The sequence below is a fragment of the Mixophyes fleayi genome, chromosome 3, assembly GCF_038048845.1.
Source record: "Mixophyes fleayi isolate aMixFle1 chromosome 3, aMixFle1.hap1, whole genome shotgun sequence".
Taxonomy (NCBI): Eukaryota; Metazoa; Chordata; class Amphibia; order Anura; family Limnodynastidae; genus Mixophyes; species Mixophyes fleayi.
This window is the reverse complement of record NC_134404.1, coordinates 213,046,683-213,064,033: the sequence shown is the minus strand read 5'-3', so window position 1 is coordinate 213,064,033 and position 17,351 is coordinate 213,046,683. Positions and strand designations below refer to the sequence as shown.

The 17,351-nt window shown below is 40.3% G+C and overlaps 1 protein-coding gene across 1 annotated transcript in view; it reads right to left on the bottom strand.

The window, feature by feature from the left end:
- The window catches only part of ENPP1 (ectonucleotide pyrophosphatase/phosphodiesterase 1), a 91,284-nt gene that overhangs the window by 9,223 nt on the left and 64,710 nt on the right, over positions 1 to 17,351 (bottom strand). Inside the window, exons 16-20 of the mRNA XM_075203087.1 lie at positions 16,056 to 16,125; positions 11,924 to 12,011; positions 11,647 to 11,819; positions 2,399 to 2,450; positions 1,073 to 1,224 (exon numbers count right to left, since the gene is read on the bottom strand). Coding sequence (XP_075059188.1) covers positions 1,073 to 1,224; positions 2,399 to 2,450; positions 11,647 to 11,819; positions 11,924 to 12,011; positions 16,056 to 16,125 — 535 coding nt within the window. The remainder of the gene's footprint in view (positions 1 to 1,072; positions 1,225 to 2,398; positions 2,451 to 11,646; positions 11,820 to 11,923; positions 12,012 to 16,055; positions 16,126 to 17,351) is intronic.

Sequence of the window (17,351 nt, the reverse complement as noted above, 5' to 3'; positions counted from 1 at the left end):
GTTTTCAAAAAAATATATATATATTTCTTGAAGGAGAAGTGACAGTTGGGAGTGGTTGGTGGTTGCCAGGGGTGACAGTGGGGAGTGGTTGGTGGTTGAGGCCTGGGCTATGGCCCAAATGCATGACAAGAACCTTTTTAACACCTTAAGTAGCTTGATTTTACTAGAATGCATGAGTATCATGCACGGGTTAGCTTGTATATATATATATAATTTTTTTTAAATATAGTTAATAATCTTTTAGAAGTTAAAAATATACATATACACAGAAAATTTCATTTTTGGCACTCATATTACAGTAATTTACCGTTTACAGCTACAAACATGAGGGTTTTCGTTTTACTCAATTTTGCTTTTTTGTTTACAAGTGTTTTAGGAGGTGAACTCAAAATAAATGATTGGATAGCCACACAATCAAGTATTTTAAAATGTGATTGTATGACGTATGCTTTATTTGGTGGAAAAGGATTTAAAGACCAGAGATTCAAAAATGACAAGAACCACCCATGCGTGGTCAACTTACAGCTATAGTATGTAGACCGAGTCTACTTTTCTTGTATATATGAAGACTGCTCCCCATGAGTCAGCTCATGTATAGATTTATAAACAAACTCAAAATGTTTTATTAAAACAAAATCACAGTGTTTATTTTTATCTTCTAATATAATGTTCAAACATTAATTTTTAACTTGAACAATTTGACAGATAATGGGGTAAATGAATCAAGCTGCGAGTTTACTGCGGGTTTGAAAAAGTGGAGATGTTACCTATAGCAACCAATCAGATTCTAGCTTTCATTTTGTAGAATGTACTAAATTAATGATCACTAGAATCTCAGCGGTTGCTATAGGCAACATCTCTACTTTTTAAACGTGACAAAAACCTCACAGTTGATGCATTTATCCCAATGATTTATTTTAAATAGATTACCTATGAATTAATGTTGGATCGAAACAAATGTGTTTTACTGCGAGACCTAGTATATTTGCCACATATATTTATTTAGTACTAACAGTATTCATCAAATATTTGCTGTTCAAAAGACTTTCCTGTGAAATGTGCCAAGACTTACATTTCTTCCAATTGTATATGAATTCCACAGAGGCATATTAATGTTGTAGCTGTACCCACTCACATACTTGTAATGGTACAAGATGCAGTAACTGCTGTTATGCAAAACGGTTGGTCTTCCAAACGGCAGATTGTGCTTTTTGGTGTTAGATTCTTATAAGATGGGCAAAGGAAAAAAAAACAATTTAAAAAAAATGATTCAAGAGCAATTTAGTTATACATAATGTAAAATAATCACTTTAAAATGTATACATGCTATAATTTTTAACACATTCAGGATTGTTTCTACACTTACTCAACTGAACTGAGTCCAGGAGAGTGTGTTTAAAAAAAAAATAAAAAAAAAATAAATATGGTGAGAAAAGAACAGAAAAATAATTACTTTGTCACTGATACTGCAGACAAAGTAGCAAAAAATTACTGTAATACATAGTAACCAAATAGATCATAGATGTGACCAGTTCAATAAGTGCAAGTAAAAAAATAAAAACAAAAGGACTGATTGGCCCAGGACCAGACATACCACCTATGTGGAGCTCTGTGGTTCAGGGAGCCCATGGATTGTTGTTAGGCTGGACCTTATATGGAAAACTGAAAAGGATGGGCAAAGCTGGAGTATATTCAGATAAGAGTATAGAATGTACTAAACAATAAAAAAAAAAAAAAAAGGGGTTCTAAAATGTCCTTAAGTTATTGCATTTTGATTTATGTATTTAGTTTTAAAAAAAATGACATCCATATTTTTATTAATGATTATAATGTTAAGATTTGTTCTTTTCTAATTTAAATGCATTTGTTTGGGTTCTGATGTGACCTTATATTGCACATACGCTTGTGCATATACTGCAATCCCTTCTGTCTGTCTACATAAGGCAAATACCATTCTTGCAGAATGTACTTACTGACATAATCACATCTAGAGGCTGCTTCAATTTGAATACGGTCAGAATAACACTCAATTCTTTTTAAAACAGAATTGAGTGTACATGAATCAGGCCCTCTTGTGTTACATTGTGTTTATACTCGAGATGTTTCTTAGCCACAAGTAACAGGATTTGGAGATATATTGGATGTGAGGAGCAAAGGACGAAAGAATTGGGAACATTGCACTTGCTGGCAGATGCAGAATGATTGAAAGGTAGAGAAGATCATTTTAAAAAGGAAGTTCATGAGGGTTAGAGAGAAGAGGAGCTCAGCACAGAGAAGATCTGTCTTTAGAATAGGGAGCACTGTTCCTGCACAGGAGCCTTCTGTGGCCTTTATCTATCACTGGAGTGGCTTCATGGTCTCCTAGGATATGTTTAGCAAACCATACTTTAATTATTACCTTGCTTAGGAGTAAGCATTAACTGTCTCTTAAATCCAACTTCTGTTAGAATCTGCAAGACAGGTACAATTCTTAGTGCATTTACATCTGTATGTCTCTCAATAACAAAAAAAAAAATAATTCAAGTGCAATGCATTAATGTGATGTGAATTATCAAACTGCATTTTTGTTTAATTAAACCACAAGTTTTGTCTACTTATTGTGCGTATATGCATCTTATCATGTCTGGTGCATCATTGCCATACACAACGCAATACATCTGTCTATGTACTTCAAATCTGGAGTAACAAGTGGCACATTTCCACTCTATACTCAAATACTTGTTTCTTCTTGGTCGCTTTTCATGTGCCTCAGTTGGAGGTTGGTCTGTCATTAGAGGTGTTGGAGCTGAGCAAGGGCACACAGACATGTTGATGAGGTTAATCATTACACTGTGCGCTCCTCTCCCTCCCATCCACTGTGACAAAACGAGTGTGATATGTGATTATAGCAAATACTTTTTATAGCCTTCTTTTGTTTCCCCAGCTCACCAGACTATAGCTGCATTGTCCAATAACATGTGGTTAAGGGGACATTGTAATTCAATTTAAATATGTATATTGTGTATTATATATTGATGACTTGAAGTAATGTTATTCATTGTCCTTAAACTGAAGCCAGGAGGGTTATGGGTTAAGATCAGGTGGTGTCTAGGATACAGGTGAGAGGGCTTGAGCTGCACTCATTCTCCCCCCTCCTTTTTCTACAGGAAGCATGGAACAGCTGGGGACCCTGTGACATCACAAAGTAGTGTAAAGGGTTAATTTTAGGAGGGGCTCACTGCTACCTTATCCTTGGAAGTAGGGGAAGCCAATTAAGCATCAATTGTTCTCCTTAGGACTAGTCCAGACGTTCTGTCTGCATCCCAGCAGGGGGCTTCTGTGAAAGGATATCTCATCTCCACTGCCCTGTCCAAACCCCCTAGTCCTGCACTGGCCAATGGGGAAGTAGAATAGACGCAGGGGTTTGCCCAGGGAGGGGAAAGACTGTGGAAATTAGACCTGTGATATATAAGGAACAACTCCAGGGGGGAGGGGTGTTCATGCTTGGATTTCATTGAGGAAGGTGCAAAATGGAGTTTTGAATTGTCGTTTTCTAACTCGAGTATATATATGCAGCTGAGAGGGATCCATGGGTCATGAAGTCTGGACAGCAGGTGACAATATCTCCTTAAGTTATTGGGGTAAGGGACAGATGATGTGGTAAATCTGCCTGGCATTTATTTACTGTGTGTACATAATATTCTAGTGTTGTTTGTATGACAATAAATATACTGTTGTATTTTTATAACTGCATTTTGCCTGAGTGACCATACGAATCCTAGAAGGTACTGGGTAGCACTGGGCCAGATAAACCCGGTATCTTCACATTTTTGGTGGCAAGCAGTGGGGTCACTCAGTCCCAGGTCTTCTCTGGGTAGAGCTGCAGGGGAACTGTATCGTGATACATTCCAGGGCTCTGCAAAGCAGTTAGCACTAGAAACCAGTTACCACATTATCCTGAACTTACTCCTAAAGGCTTTAAGGTAGAAAGTGTCACGAAAAGCGCTGTGGGCTTTAGGCGAGGGAAGATGCCGCCTAAGTGCCGATTTGATAAGGGGAAGCGCACCCCGCCAGAGGAGAGCGGAAGATGGAACCGTGTCTCAAAGAGAGGAAATCACAGTGAGGTGATCCCTGGAATTAAAATGGGTGTGAGCTCTAGGAACAAGAGAGCAGATCACAGCCCAGTGTTGAAAAAGTTCCCAAAGGAAGGGATGAAGCAGTCCAGTACAACCAGGAGAAAGGTGTACTGGGATGAAGGACTGTGGGAGTGTCTGCAGGATGGGGATATGGATGTGTTGCACCACCCCACCACAATGCAGCACATTTTGGATTATTGGGATGAGGAGTGCCCAAAGATTATTATGTGGGAAGGAGCCAGTCTACAGGAGAAATTGGAGAACCTGTTGGATGTGTTCCTAATGTTGAAAGAGGAAGCAAGTGCCTGTAATTTTCAGGATGAACCAGCATGGGATGATTTTACACATGAAGTTATTTGTACTATGCAGAATCTGGCCAAGGGAGAATCCAGATACAACAATAATCAGCAGTACAAACAAGACGTAAATGGACTATTACAGCACAGGGACATGCCTGATGAATCCCCTGCAAATGTATTAATAGAATCTGTCCCATTAGCAGATTCTACAGATCCACTAGAGACAATGAGTATGGAGGAGCTGATAGTGGAATGCCAGATCCGGGGTGTACCTTACCTGTACAGCACACACATGGATATCCTGAAACGTTTGTTAAAAGATCAGGAGAATCCCATCAATGCCTTTAGTGTTTATAGAAAATGGATGCTCACTTTAGGTCCCCACATACCTCTCTGGGAACAAATGCAATGTCTGCAACAGAGTTTTGAAGAAGCAGAGGATGAGGTATGGCGGCAAGGATTTACGGACACTGAAATGTGGCAGGATCAGTGTTATCGAGTGAATACTGAAAAATGCCAATTGGAATATCTTTTATCACACTCTAAAAAGATGGCTGCTCAGTCTGTTAATCAGGGGGAGGTCCATCCCAGTGGATTAAATACAGTTGCCCAAGCTACTATCTTGGGGGAGACTGGAGAAGAACTGCTTGGTGAGGATGTTGTACCTCTGACTACTCAGAAAGGATTAGGAGAAATTCTCCCATTTGGTGACTTGGATGGAAAAGAGCTACCAAGTAAGTACCATGTAGTAGCATCTTCTGATAATTTGCCAGTGTTATTGGAACCTGAGACTGTGTCTGAGGTAGAACAGAATTACAGAAAAGACCAGTTATCCATCCCTGTTGTGCCTGAAAAGAATTTGTTTAATGAAGTAACGCAGGATACCGCATGTGTGCTCTCCGGGGCAAGTGATGTACAGCTTTACCCAATTGTGACAGAAGAGAATCATAAACTTGCGCAACATATGATCTCAGCAGAAATCATGTTTACAGACTGTAGGACAGAATTAATGGGAGAGGATAAAGGAATTGTCATGTCAGAGGCCACTACCATGGGGCCCTGGGAAAATTACACTTATGCCTTCCCCTATGCAGAATTGGCAGATGAGGAGATGTTGACTGAGTGGGTGTCTGAGAGGGCACCAGTACAGCAAGATTCACCAGCCCCACCAGCTTTGATGCATCGCACTCCAGCTCCAAATCTGGGAATCCAGGACCCAATACCAGAGGCCTGCACTGGACCATCCACTTTGCTTTGCTGCCAGGAGGACAAGTCTGTGTCCAATGAGGATTCACACTACCCCGATGCGCCAGAGGCGAGGGAAGTAGTGCAACAGTTGGATGTGGTAGCAGGGGAGGGGAGATGCACACAAACATACTTACAGGGGCACCCACATGTGGTTTGGGAGGGGGACAGAGGATTCCCCATAAGCAAAGAATTAATGGAGCCCCCACGCTTGCCTGCCACTGGGCAGTTGTCCCTTGAGTGTTTGGGGGAGGGGGGATTGGATCTTTGCCAGAAACAAACGGACAAGGTGCCAGAAAGTTTTCCTGCCACTTGGCAGTTTTCACTCGGATATGTGGGGGAGGGGAGCATGGCCTCCAGAAACAAAGGACAGGCCAAGGGACTATTTGCAGTTGGGCAATTAAGGGTGGACAAGGCACCCAAGGGATGTTGGACTACCACTCTCCTACCATGGATGTGTGCACCAGAGTGGCCCAGTTTTATTGTTGACTCATCTTATGACACAGGGCAGCATAAACCCCCACTCCAGCTGGGTGGGAAGATATGCCTGCAGCCATGGGACCCTGGTGGGAGAAAGAGGAACTGTGTACTGCTGTCTACCTTACCATCAGACCCAGGAGAAACCACAGCAGGCCAGAAACTTTGGACTTGTAAGAAATGATTACTTGGGGCTAGGGAGCCACTGGGAAACAAGGGCTAAAAAAAGTAGGGGAGGAATGTGACAAAACGAGTGTGATATGTGATTATAGCAAATACTTTTTATAGCCTTCTTTTGTTTCCCCAGCTCACCAGACTATAACTGCATTGTCCAATAACATGTGGTTAAGGGGACATTGTAATTCAATTTAAATATGTATATTGTGTATTATATATTGATGACTTGAAGTAATGTTATTCATTGTCCTTAAACTGAAGCCAGGAGGGTTATGGGTTAAGATCAGGTGGTGTCTAGGATACAGGTGAGAGGGCTTGAGCTGCACTCATTCTCCCCCCTCCTTTTTCTACAGGAAGCATGGAACAGCTGGGGACCCTGTGACATCACAAAGTAGTGTAAAGGGTTAATTTTAGGAGGGGCTCACTGCTACCTTATCCTTGGAAGTAGGGGAAGCCAATTAAGCATCAATTGTTCTCCTTAGGACTAGTCCAGACGTTCTGTCTGCATCCCAGCAGGGGGCTTCTGTGAAAGGATATCTCATCTCCACTGCCCTGTCCAAACCCCCTAGTCCTGCACTGGCCAATGGGGAAGTAGAATAGACGCAGGGGTTTGCCCAGGGAGGGGAAAGACTGTGGAAATTAGACCTGTGATATATAAGGAACAACTCCAGGGGGGAGGGGTGTTCATGCTTGGATTTCATTGAGGAAGGTGCAAAATGGAGTTTTGAATTGTCGTTTTCTAACTCGAGTATATATATGCAGCTGAGAGGGATCCATGGGTCATGAAGTCTGGACAGCAGGTGACAATATCTCCTTAAGTTATTGGGGTAAGGGACAGATGATGTGGTAAATCTGCCTGGCATTTATTTACTGTGTGTACATAATATTCTAGTGTTGTTTGTATGACAATAAATATACTGTTGTATTTTTATAACTGCATTTTGCCTGAGTGACCATACGAATCCTAGAAGGTACTGGGTAGCACTGGGCCAGATAAACCCGGTATCTTCACATTTTTGGTGGCAAGCAGTGGGGTCACTCAGTCCCAGGTCTTCTCTGGGTAGAGCTGCAGGGGAACTGTATCGTGATACATTCCAGGGCTCTGCAAAGCAGTTAGCACTAGAAACCAGTTACCACATTATCCTGAACTTACTCCTAAAGGCTTTAAGGTAGAAAGTGTCACGAAAAGCGCTGTGGGCTTTAGGCGAGGGAAGATGCCGCCTAAGTGCCGATTTGATAAGGGGAAGCGCACCCCGCCAGAGGAGAGCGGAAGATGGAACCGTGTCTCAAAGAGAGGAAATCACAGTGAGGTGATCCCTGGAATTAAAATGGGTGTGAGCTCTAGGAACAAGAGAGCAGATCACAGCCCAGTGTTGAAAAAGTTCCCAAAGGAAGGGATGAAGCAGTCCAGTACAACCAGGAGAAAGGTGTACTGGGATGAAGGACTGTGGGAGTGTCTGCAGGATGGGGATATGGATGTGTTGCACCACCCCACCACAATGCAGCACATTTTGGATTATTGGGATGAGGAGTGCCCAAAGATTATTATGTGGGAAGGAGCCAGTCTACAGGAGAAATTGGAGAACCTGTTGGATGTGTTCCTAATGTTGAAAGAGGAGGCAAGTGCCTGTAATTTTCAGGATGAACCAGCATGGGATGATTTTACACATGAAGTTATTTGTACTATGCAGAATCTGGCCAAGGGAGAATCCAGATACAACAATAATCAGCAGTACAAACAAGACGTAAATGGACTATTACAGCACAGGGACATGCCTGATGAATCCCCTGCAAATGTATTAATAGAATCTGTCCCATTAGCAGATTCTACAGATCCACTAGAGACAATGAGTATGGAGGAGCTGATAGTGGAATGCCAGATCCGGGGTGTACCTTACCTGTACAGCACACACATGGATATCCTGAAACGTTTGTTAAAAGATCAGGAGAATCCCATCAATGCCTTTAGTGTTTATAGAAAATGGATGCTCACTTTAGGTCCCCACATACCTCTCTGGGAACAAATGCAATGTCTGCAACAGAGTTTTGAAGAAGCAGAGGATGAGGTATGGCGGCAAGGATTTACGGACACTGAAATGTGGCAGGATCAGTGTTATCGAGTGAATACTGAAAAATGCCAATTGGAATATCTTTTATCACACTCTAAAAAGATGGCTGCTCAGTCTGTTAATCAGGGGGAGGTCCATCCCAGTGGATTAAATACAGTTGCCCAAGCTACTATCTTGGGGGAGACTGGAGAAGAACTGCTTGGTGAGGATGTTGTACCTCTGACTACTCAGAAAGGATTAGGAGAAATTCTCCCATTTGGTGACTTGGATGGAAAAGAGCTACCAAGTAAGTACCATGTAGTAGCATCTTCTGATAATTTGCCAGTGTTATTGGAACCTGAGACTGTGTCTGAGGTAGAACAGAATTACAGAAAAGACCAGTTATCCATCCCTGTTGTGCCTGAAAAGAATTTGTTTAATGAAGTAACGCAGGATACCGCATGTGTGCTCTCCGGGGCAAGTGATGTACAGCTTTACCCAATTGTGACAGAAGAGAATCATAAACTTGCGCAACATATGATCTCAGCAGAAATCATGTTTACAGACTGTAGGACAGAATTAATGGGAGAGGATAAAGGAATTGTCATGTCAGAGGCCACTACCATGGGGCCCTGGGAAAATTACACTTATGCCTTCCCCTATGCAGAATTGGCAGATGAGGAGATGTTGACTGAGTGGGTGTCTGAGAGGGCACCAGTACAGCAAGATTCACCAGCCCCACCAGCTTTGATGCATCGCACTCCAGCTCCAAATCTGGGAATCCAGGACCCAATACCAGAGGCCTGCACTGGACCATCCACTTTGCTTTGCTGCCAGGAGGACAAGTCTGTGTCCAATGAGGATTCACACTACCCCGATGCGCCAGAGGCGAGGGAAGTAGTGCAACAGTTGGATGTGGTAGCAGGGGAGGGGAGATGCACACAAACATACTTACAGGGGCACCCACATGTGGTTTGGGAGGGGGACAGAGGATTCCCCATAAGCAAAGAATTAATGGAGCCCCCACGCTTGCCTGCCACTGGGCAGTTGTCCCTTGAGTGTTTGGGGGAGGGGGGATTGGATCTTTGCCAGAAACAAACGGACAAGGTGCCAGAAAGTTTTCCTGCCACTTGGCAGTTTTCACTCGGATATGTGGGGGAGGGGAGCATGGCCTCCAGAAACAAAGGACAGGCCAAGGGACTATTTGCAGTTGGGCAATTAAGGGTGGACAAGGCACCCAAGGGATGTTGGACTACCACTCTCCTACCATGGATGTGTGCACCAGAGTGGCCCAGTTTTATTGTTGACTCATCTTATGACACAGGGCAGCATAAACCCCCACTCCAGCTGGGTGGGAAGATATGCCTGCAGCCATGGGACCCTGGTGGGAGAAAGAGGAACTGTGTACTGCTGTCTACCTTACCATCAGACCCAGGAGAAACCACAGCAGGCCAGAAACTTTGGACTTGTAAGAAATGATTACTTGGGGCTAGGGAGCCACTGGGAAACAAGGGCTAAAAAAAGTAGGGGAGGAATGTGACAAAACGAGTGTGATATGTGATTATAGCAAATACTTTTTATAACCTTCTTTTGTTTCCCCAGCTCACCAGACTATAACTGCATTGTCCAATAACATGTGGTTAAGGGGACATTGTAATTCAATTTAAATATGTATATTGTGTATTATATATTGATGACTTGAAGTAATGTTATTCATTGTCCTTAAACTGAAGCCAGGAGGGTTATGGGTTAAGATCAGGTGGTGTCTAGGATACAGGTGAGAGGGCTTGAGCTGCACTCATTCTCCCCCCTCCTTTTTCTACAGGAAGCATGGAACAGCTGGGGACCCTGTGACATCACAAAGTAGTGTAAAGGGTTAATTTTAGGAGGGGCTCACTGCTACCTTATCCTTGGAAGTAGGGGAAGCCAATTAAGCATCAATTGTTCTCCTTAGGACTAGTCCAGACGTTCTGTCTGCATCCCAGCAGGGGGCTTCTGTGAAAGGATATCTCATCTCCACTGCCCTGTCCAAACCCCCTAGTCCTGCACTGGCCAATGGGGAAGTAGAATAGACGCAGGGGTTTGCCCAGGGAGGGGAAAGACTGTGGAAATTAGACCTGTGATATATAAGGAACAACTCCAGGGGGGAGGGGTGTTCATGCTTGGATTTCATTGAGGAAGGTGCAAAATGGAGTTTTGAATTGTCGTTTTCTAACTCGAGTATATATATGCAGCTGAGAGGGATCCATGGGTCATGAAGTCTGGACAGCAGGTGACAATATCTCCTTAAGTTATTGGGGTAAGGGACAGATGATGTGGTAAATCTGCCTGGCATTTATTTACTGTGTGTACATAATATTCTAGTGTTGTTTGTATGACAATAAATATACTGTTGTATTTTTATAACTGCATTTTGCCTGAGTGACCATACGAATCCTAGAAGGTACTGGGTAGCACTGGGCCAGATAAACCCGGTATCTTCACATCCACCATACACAAAAAGCCTCTGCCACCTCACAGGGATTGAGTAAGGCTTACTCAATCCCTGTGAGGTTCAAGGACTGGATTATGCATGGACTGTTTCATGCATCTTAAATCTTGGATTAATTTTGTCAAACTTTTTTATAGTGCAACCTAAATTCACTCCAAGGGCTAGATTTACTAAACTGCGAGTTTGAAAAAGTGGAGATGTTGCCTATAGCAACCACTCAGATTCTAGCTGTCATTTTGTAGAATGCACTAAATAAATGAAAGCTAGAATCTGATTGGTTGCTATAGGCAACATCTCCACTTTTCCAAACCCGCAGTTTAGTAAATCTAGCCCCAAATGCCTGTTTGAAGTGTCATTTTAGGATTCAATGCAGTGATGATTGAGGTGCATTCATCAACTGGTAAATGCAGCGCAGACCAAATTTGCCATGGGCATTGGGAAAGTACCTATGTGTATAAACTCTAAATGCCTTTGTGCACTGCTGCTCTACCATTTAAGTTTGATGCCTGATGACTAATAAAGTAAACGTCCTACCAGGGCTCTGCCTTTTTTCCTGGTGGAAAGATCCCAAGATTTACAGTGATACTGTCACAATACGAAATACTCAGAGGTAGATGATGGGTTCACTGAAGCAAATATTTACATAATACATTTTTTTCAGATAACAGAGTTACCCTAATTATACAGTTAGAGTTTGAACATGGTTCAGAGTTTGGCCCCTGGAGGGCAAAGAGGTAGGGAATCCTTCCTAATTCTGTGCAAATATAATTATACAGTCAACACAGAGCACTTACCAATGAATCACAAGAACAGCCAAAGCTGTTCACATCGACACCCTGGTTAACAGAGCACTGAAAGGGTTCAGACAGCTCTTTTGCAAAAGTTGGCTCATAAACTGGTTGCTTTAGTAAATGATTAAGACTGCCATGGGTTCCATTATTGGCTGCAGGTTCAATTCCTAATAAGTCTAGAACACATAATGCAAATTTAGTTTTAAACTGAAAAATGTAACATTACATTAAATTCCATAAAATTATAATATATCAGCAAAGCAATAAAAAAAATACATACCACACATCAAATTATAGATTTCTATGTTCTCAAAGGGCTGAACCTCTGTCTGAAACTTGAACTTTGGACCATAACCAATGAACAAAGCCTGAAATTAAGTAATAAAAAATAATTGACATGAGTATTTAATTTAGTTGGACTTTTACATTTTGTAACATTTATCTGCTGTATATTTCATATATCTAAATGCCAGAATTACATAGATCTCCTGATCTGTGCTGTGCAAAGAGTCAGTTTGTTTTTTTATCACCTATGTATTTATAACTGTTGGAATCAGTAACTCCCATTGTAAAGGCATTAATCATTCAAATGTTAATACCCTGTCATTGTTTGTTTAAGGGTTTATCACACCACCAAATACATGTTGTTGGGGGATTTTTCTCTGTGGTGCAGACATCCTTACTGCCAACATGGCTTATAGGTCAATGTCAAACTACACTGTTGAACTAAAACTGCTCTTTTAGATTACATACATACTGGTGTTTGTAATGCGATTTTTAATACATGTTAAAATACGTAAAAACGTGTATAAACTGCATTGCATTCATACATGTGTTTAGATGCGTTTACAAGTGCATTCAATTTGTGTGGTTTTTTTTTAAACATGCACCTGTGACAGAACAGGAAGTTACCCTGCTTAAGCCAAATGCAGATTGAACCATATAAGGAAACACTTTTTAACCACATCATCATCATCTCACCATTTATTTATGTAGCGCCACTGATTTCCGCAGCACTGCACAGAGAACTCACTCACATCAGTCCCTGCCTCATTGGAGCTTACAGTCTAAATTCCCTAACATACACAGACAGAGAGACAGACTAGGGTCAATTTTTGATAGCAGCCAATTAACCTACTAATATGTTTTTGGAGTGTGAGAGGAAACCAGAGCACCCGGAGGAAACCCACGCAAACACAGGGGGAACATACAAACTCCACACAGATAAGGTCATGGTCGGGAATTGAACTCATGACCCCAGTGTTGTGAGGCAGAAGTGCTAACCACTGAGCCACCATGCTGCCTATAAATCTCCTTGCTTTCTCAATGTGCTCCCAATGAGATGCACATAAATTTCCTACTGCACTGATAATTGTCAGATGCCCTGGATTGGAACAAGAGAAAAAAAATGCACTGCAGCGCTTCGCAAGTTAAACACAAATATCTATGGTCTCATTGAGTACAATGATTTTTATTTTCAGAGCCGTTTACGTGTATTTAAGTTGCATAAAAAACAGGTCTTGAATTGTAACCTAACCCTGAAGAACAAGCTGGTTGTTCAATAAAAATTTCTAGTTCAGTTTTTCTAGCCTTGGAGAGAATACATTGCTTCTCGCTTCACTCCAGATGTTATTGCATCTGCTGTTCTCCCTCTGCGCTCTTTCCTAATCTGCATTCCTATTTTCATGTCTACAATTCATCACACTGTTTGCCAGCTGCATGTCCTTAACAAATCACCAGTAAGTTGTTTATCTTACAGCTAATAAAAAGGTCTTAGGCTGGGTCACACCCTACAGAAAATTTCTCCCAATGCGATATCGTTAACGATTATACCGTCTGGCAAAGAAAAAAAATCTATTAGCATGCCGATTCATGTGTACTGACTATACACGTTTTACCTTCAGATCTGGCATAACCATAAGCTGAAGAGATTGTGACTCTGCACACTCCATAGAGATCTATGGACACTGCCGGTTGTGAGTGCATACACACTGCAGGATTGGAACAACATAATTGAACGAGATTTTTTGTTCGGTTTAAAAATCAAACCAAACAATACGATGTGCTTTGGAATAATCATTCATCGTTGGAGCGTACACACTAATGTGATATCGGGGCGAACAGTTGTTTAGTATGTGATTGGCCCAATAATAGGCTGATATATACATGTAACATAATTTAAATAGCAAGCAATATACACAGGAAATATACACAGGCATATAATTATACACATATACACATTATATATATATATATATATATATATATATATTTATATATATATTACACATATACACACACATTTACATATAGGCTATTTCCACTGATGGTAGATACCATACTTAAATGTTAATGCGGAAGACAAACTTTTGGTGGTAAAGCATTGCAAGAACATAGAAATGCACTGTATTAAAAGGTTAATTTATTTGAGCAATCAGAATTCAGTGATTTTTTTAAAGGGCTATAAAATCAAAATTATAATATAATATTTCTATACACAAGCTTCAAGTTTGCTTTTACAAGCCATCGCCGCTTTAAATTTTCAATGCAAAGTCGCCGATTTCCGCAGAGTTGAAAAAAATCGGAGGATGATACATTTACCCCCAGATGTAAATTAATATGTATTGAACCAAAGAAAGCTAAACTTGGAATGTGCCTCTCATCTTGCTCATGGACTTCAATCACATCTGCATGACAATTGCATGACTGCATGTTCTATTTCCTGCACTGATTAGATAAGAGGACTGAAGGAGAAGGGGAGATGAATAAGCAGAACACATAATCAAATTGCAGAGTGAACAGTTTTAATAACGGTTGCACTCAATGTGACCTGATTCAGGCAGTTTCAATAATAATTAATAGTTGTAATGCAATTGACAAAAAAACACATTCTAGATCATCCACCTAGCTAAAAGGAGAGTAGGGATAGTAATAAATTAACAAGCTATTTGCTGCCTGCTTTCCCTGATTTTTTGGGGCTCCAGTTTAATATTAACTGAACGCACATTATCACTTCTCCCTATATGGTCAACACACTTGTCTTTGTAAGGGCAAGGTATAAACGATTTATAAGTTAATCTGTATTCAATAAGAAGGCTGTATTAGTTAACAATCACATTTCAGGAAAGGTATTTTTGACTGTGTCCAGTCGTCATATCAGGCTATGAGTGGGAGGTATGGTCCTATGAGGCTCTGTGGTACAAAACATGTATAAAGCTATTCATTGAAAATGGGAAAAAAGTGAAATTAATATTATACTTTCTGTGACTAACTGAAAATAAATAATACACAAGCTTCCAAGACTATTCATGTCACTTCGACTAAGACACCTAAGTAGTAAAAAAAAAAAAATTTGTAGTTTATTCTGTTCATTCACTTATTGATTATTTTTCAAATGATCAACACGATTAAAAGAAGCTCAATATATTTCAGAGTGTACCGCTTTTGAGTTTGAACCCAATGGTCTAATCATAAATATTAAGCAACTCTGAATGTCTAGGTTAAGGCTGCATTAATGAATGGCTACCACAGTACAACAATTTGCTGTTATTATTTAGTAATAAAAAGCTGTCATTAAAGTAGCTACCAAATAATATAAATAAGTTGCTACTAAAAGTCTCTGGAAAAAATAAAAACAAAACAAAAACAGAAAAGGACCCATAAAATTAAACACACAAAACAAATGCACAATAAATGCACGGACATGGAGAAGAAATAGGCCTTACCTCTTCCCCACAGATAGTCCTTTGGTAACCTGCTATAAACTGGAGGGCCCCAGCAAAGGGGAGAAGAGCAATGTCCTATTCAGCAGGCTTAAATTGTATGAAATAGTCAACTAGTGAAGATGGAGGTGTGAATTATATGTTGCAGCTGATTGGATTGCCTGCAGCCCCTGTAATATCAGCTATTGAACATGGTTCAACTCAACTGAGGGCCTGATATAGAGTTGAGTGCAATTTACACTAAAATCATAAGTGTACATTGCATCCCATAATCGCATGCCATAATTTACACAGTATTCCAAGTAGCATGAAGCTTTGGATCTGTGCGACTCAGAATACTATGCAAATTGCATAAACACAACTTTTTATCTGCCTTATGGGCCAGTGTGCAAGATACAAAAAAATAGCACTCACTCCGAAATAACTACATGTGGAACTGGCCTGGCTAAGTAGCAGGGGTTGTCCAAAACTGTCCCTTAAACAGATTCCATTTAATTTATTACATTACTTATTAGGTTATTGTTACTGTATTACAGTCTAACAATCAAGGCGATTGGCTAGCTAATTACTTATAAATAAACTTATCAAAATTACACTAAGCAATTTACAAATTGTTCTTTGAGATGCCATCAAAAAATTGTAATTACTCAACAGCACCATGTTTTAAGACACTCAAAAACAATAGCTTACCTGCATCATTTTGAAAAGATTATCAGAGCCATGAAAACCACCATTGCAATATTTTATATCACTTTGTGACCTACAATTGAAAATTAATAGTTATATACATTCAAAAAGACAACACATACATGCTTAACACAAATTGTTAAAAAATAAAAAGCACTCCAATTCCTGCAATAAATAAAAATCTAAAATATATTAAATGCCTGCATATGTATTGGCTCATATTTATAGCATACTAAAGCACAATGCTACATGTTTACAAAACAAAAGGAGGATACAAACAATAAAAAACAAAAGTAAGTGGGTGGGAATTATTTGATACCAGATGTGTGTTAGAGAAAACAATCACTGTGAAAAAGGGAATGTCATTGGTAAGAGAACAATAGAAAAAACAATGACATTACTATATCAAAAAGGTCAAAAAGCCAAATACTTATACCCATTAAGTATTACACCAAATACTATTACCTAAATTAGCTTCATATGCATATACAGTATATAAGAAGTTCACAAATATGAAAAACAAACCTAACTAAATAGAAGGTAGAACTGGAAACAGTTATTAGCAATACTATCAAAAACAACTTATTCAACACTGTCTGATAGCCAATACTAAAGATTGCAGCTGCTTATTTTTATTACAGCCAGGAAAGGATAGATATCACTAACAATGTTTATGTCATTTTTGGCAATTTTGTATCAAGAAATAATGAGCAGATGTTGATAGCTCTGTGTTTATTTAATTTGTTTTATTATTTGCACAATAATTTTATAATTATGTTTATGCAAATACAGGTAGAGCTTCCATGATGAGATGAGGTTTTTTTTATACAGCAAGTGTTTGCATACTGTGCTGTAATGTACTGCTGTGGTTATTGTTTAATTGAAAACCTGTAGGTCAGGATACTAAATGGGGTCTTTGGTATAACCAAGTTTCAGATATTCTATTGAGAATCACCTGGCACACGGACACTTGTGAGTCCCAGCCTAAAAACAAAAAAAAGTTGAGCACCACTGGTTTATTCATCAAAATTTTAGGGTGTCCAGAGTGCCCTACAAGGGTAGGAGCCCAGAAGAATGGGAAACAACTTTTTGCGGCTTCATATTTAGTTTAGAAAATCTAAGTGTGGGCAGGGTCCCGGAGTCCTGGTCTGTGTGGCAAGGGCATTGCTGCCCCTTCCTAGAACCAGTCACCTTATTGTAAGTGCTGCACCAAGGATCCATTTCTTCTCTTCCTTACACTGTGTGCACCAACCCCCACCCTCTACTCATGGGAGGGAGACAAAGAAGATTAATAATGTT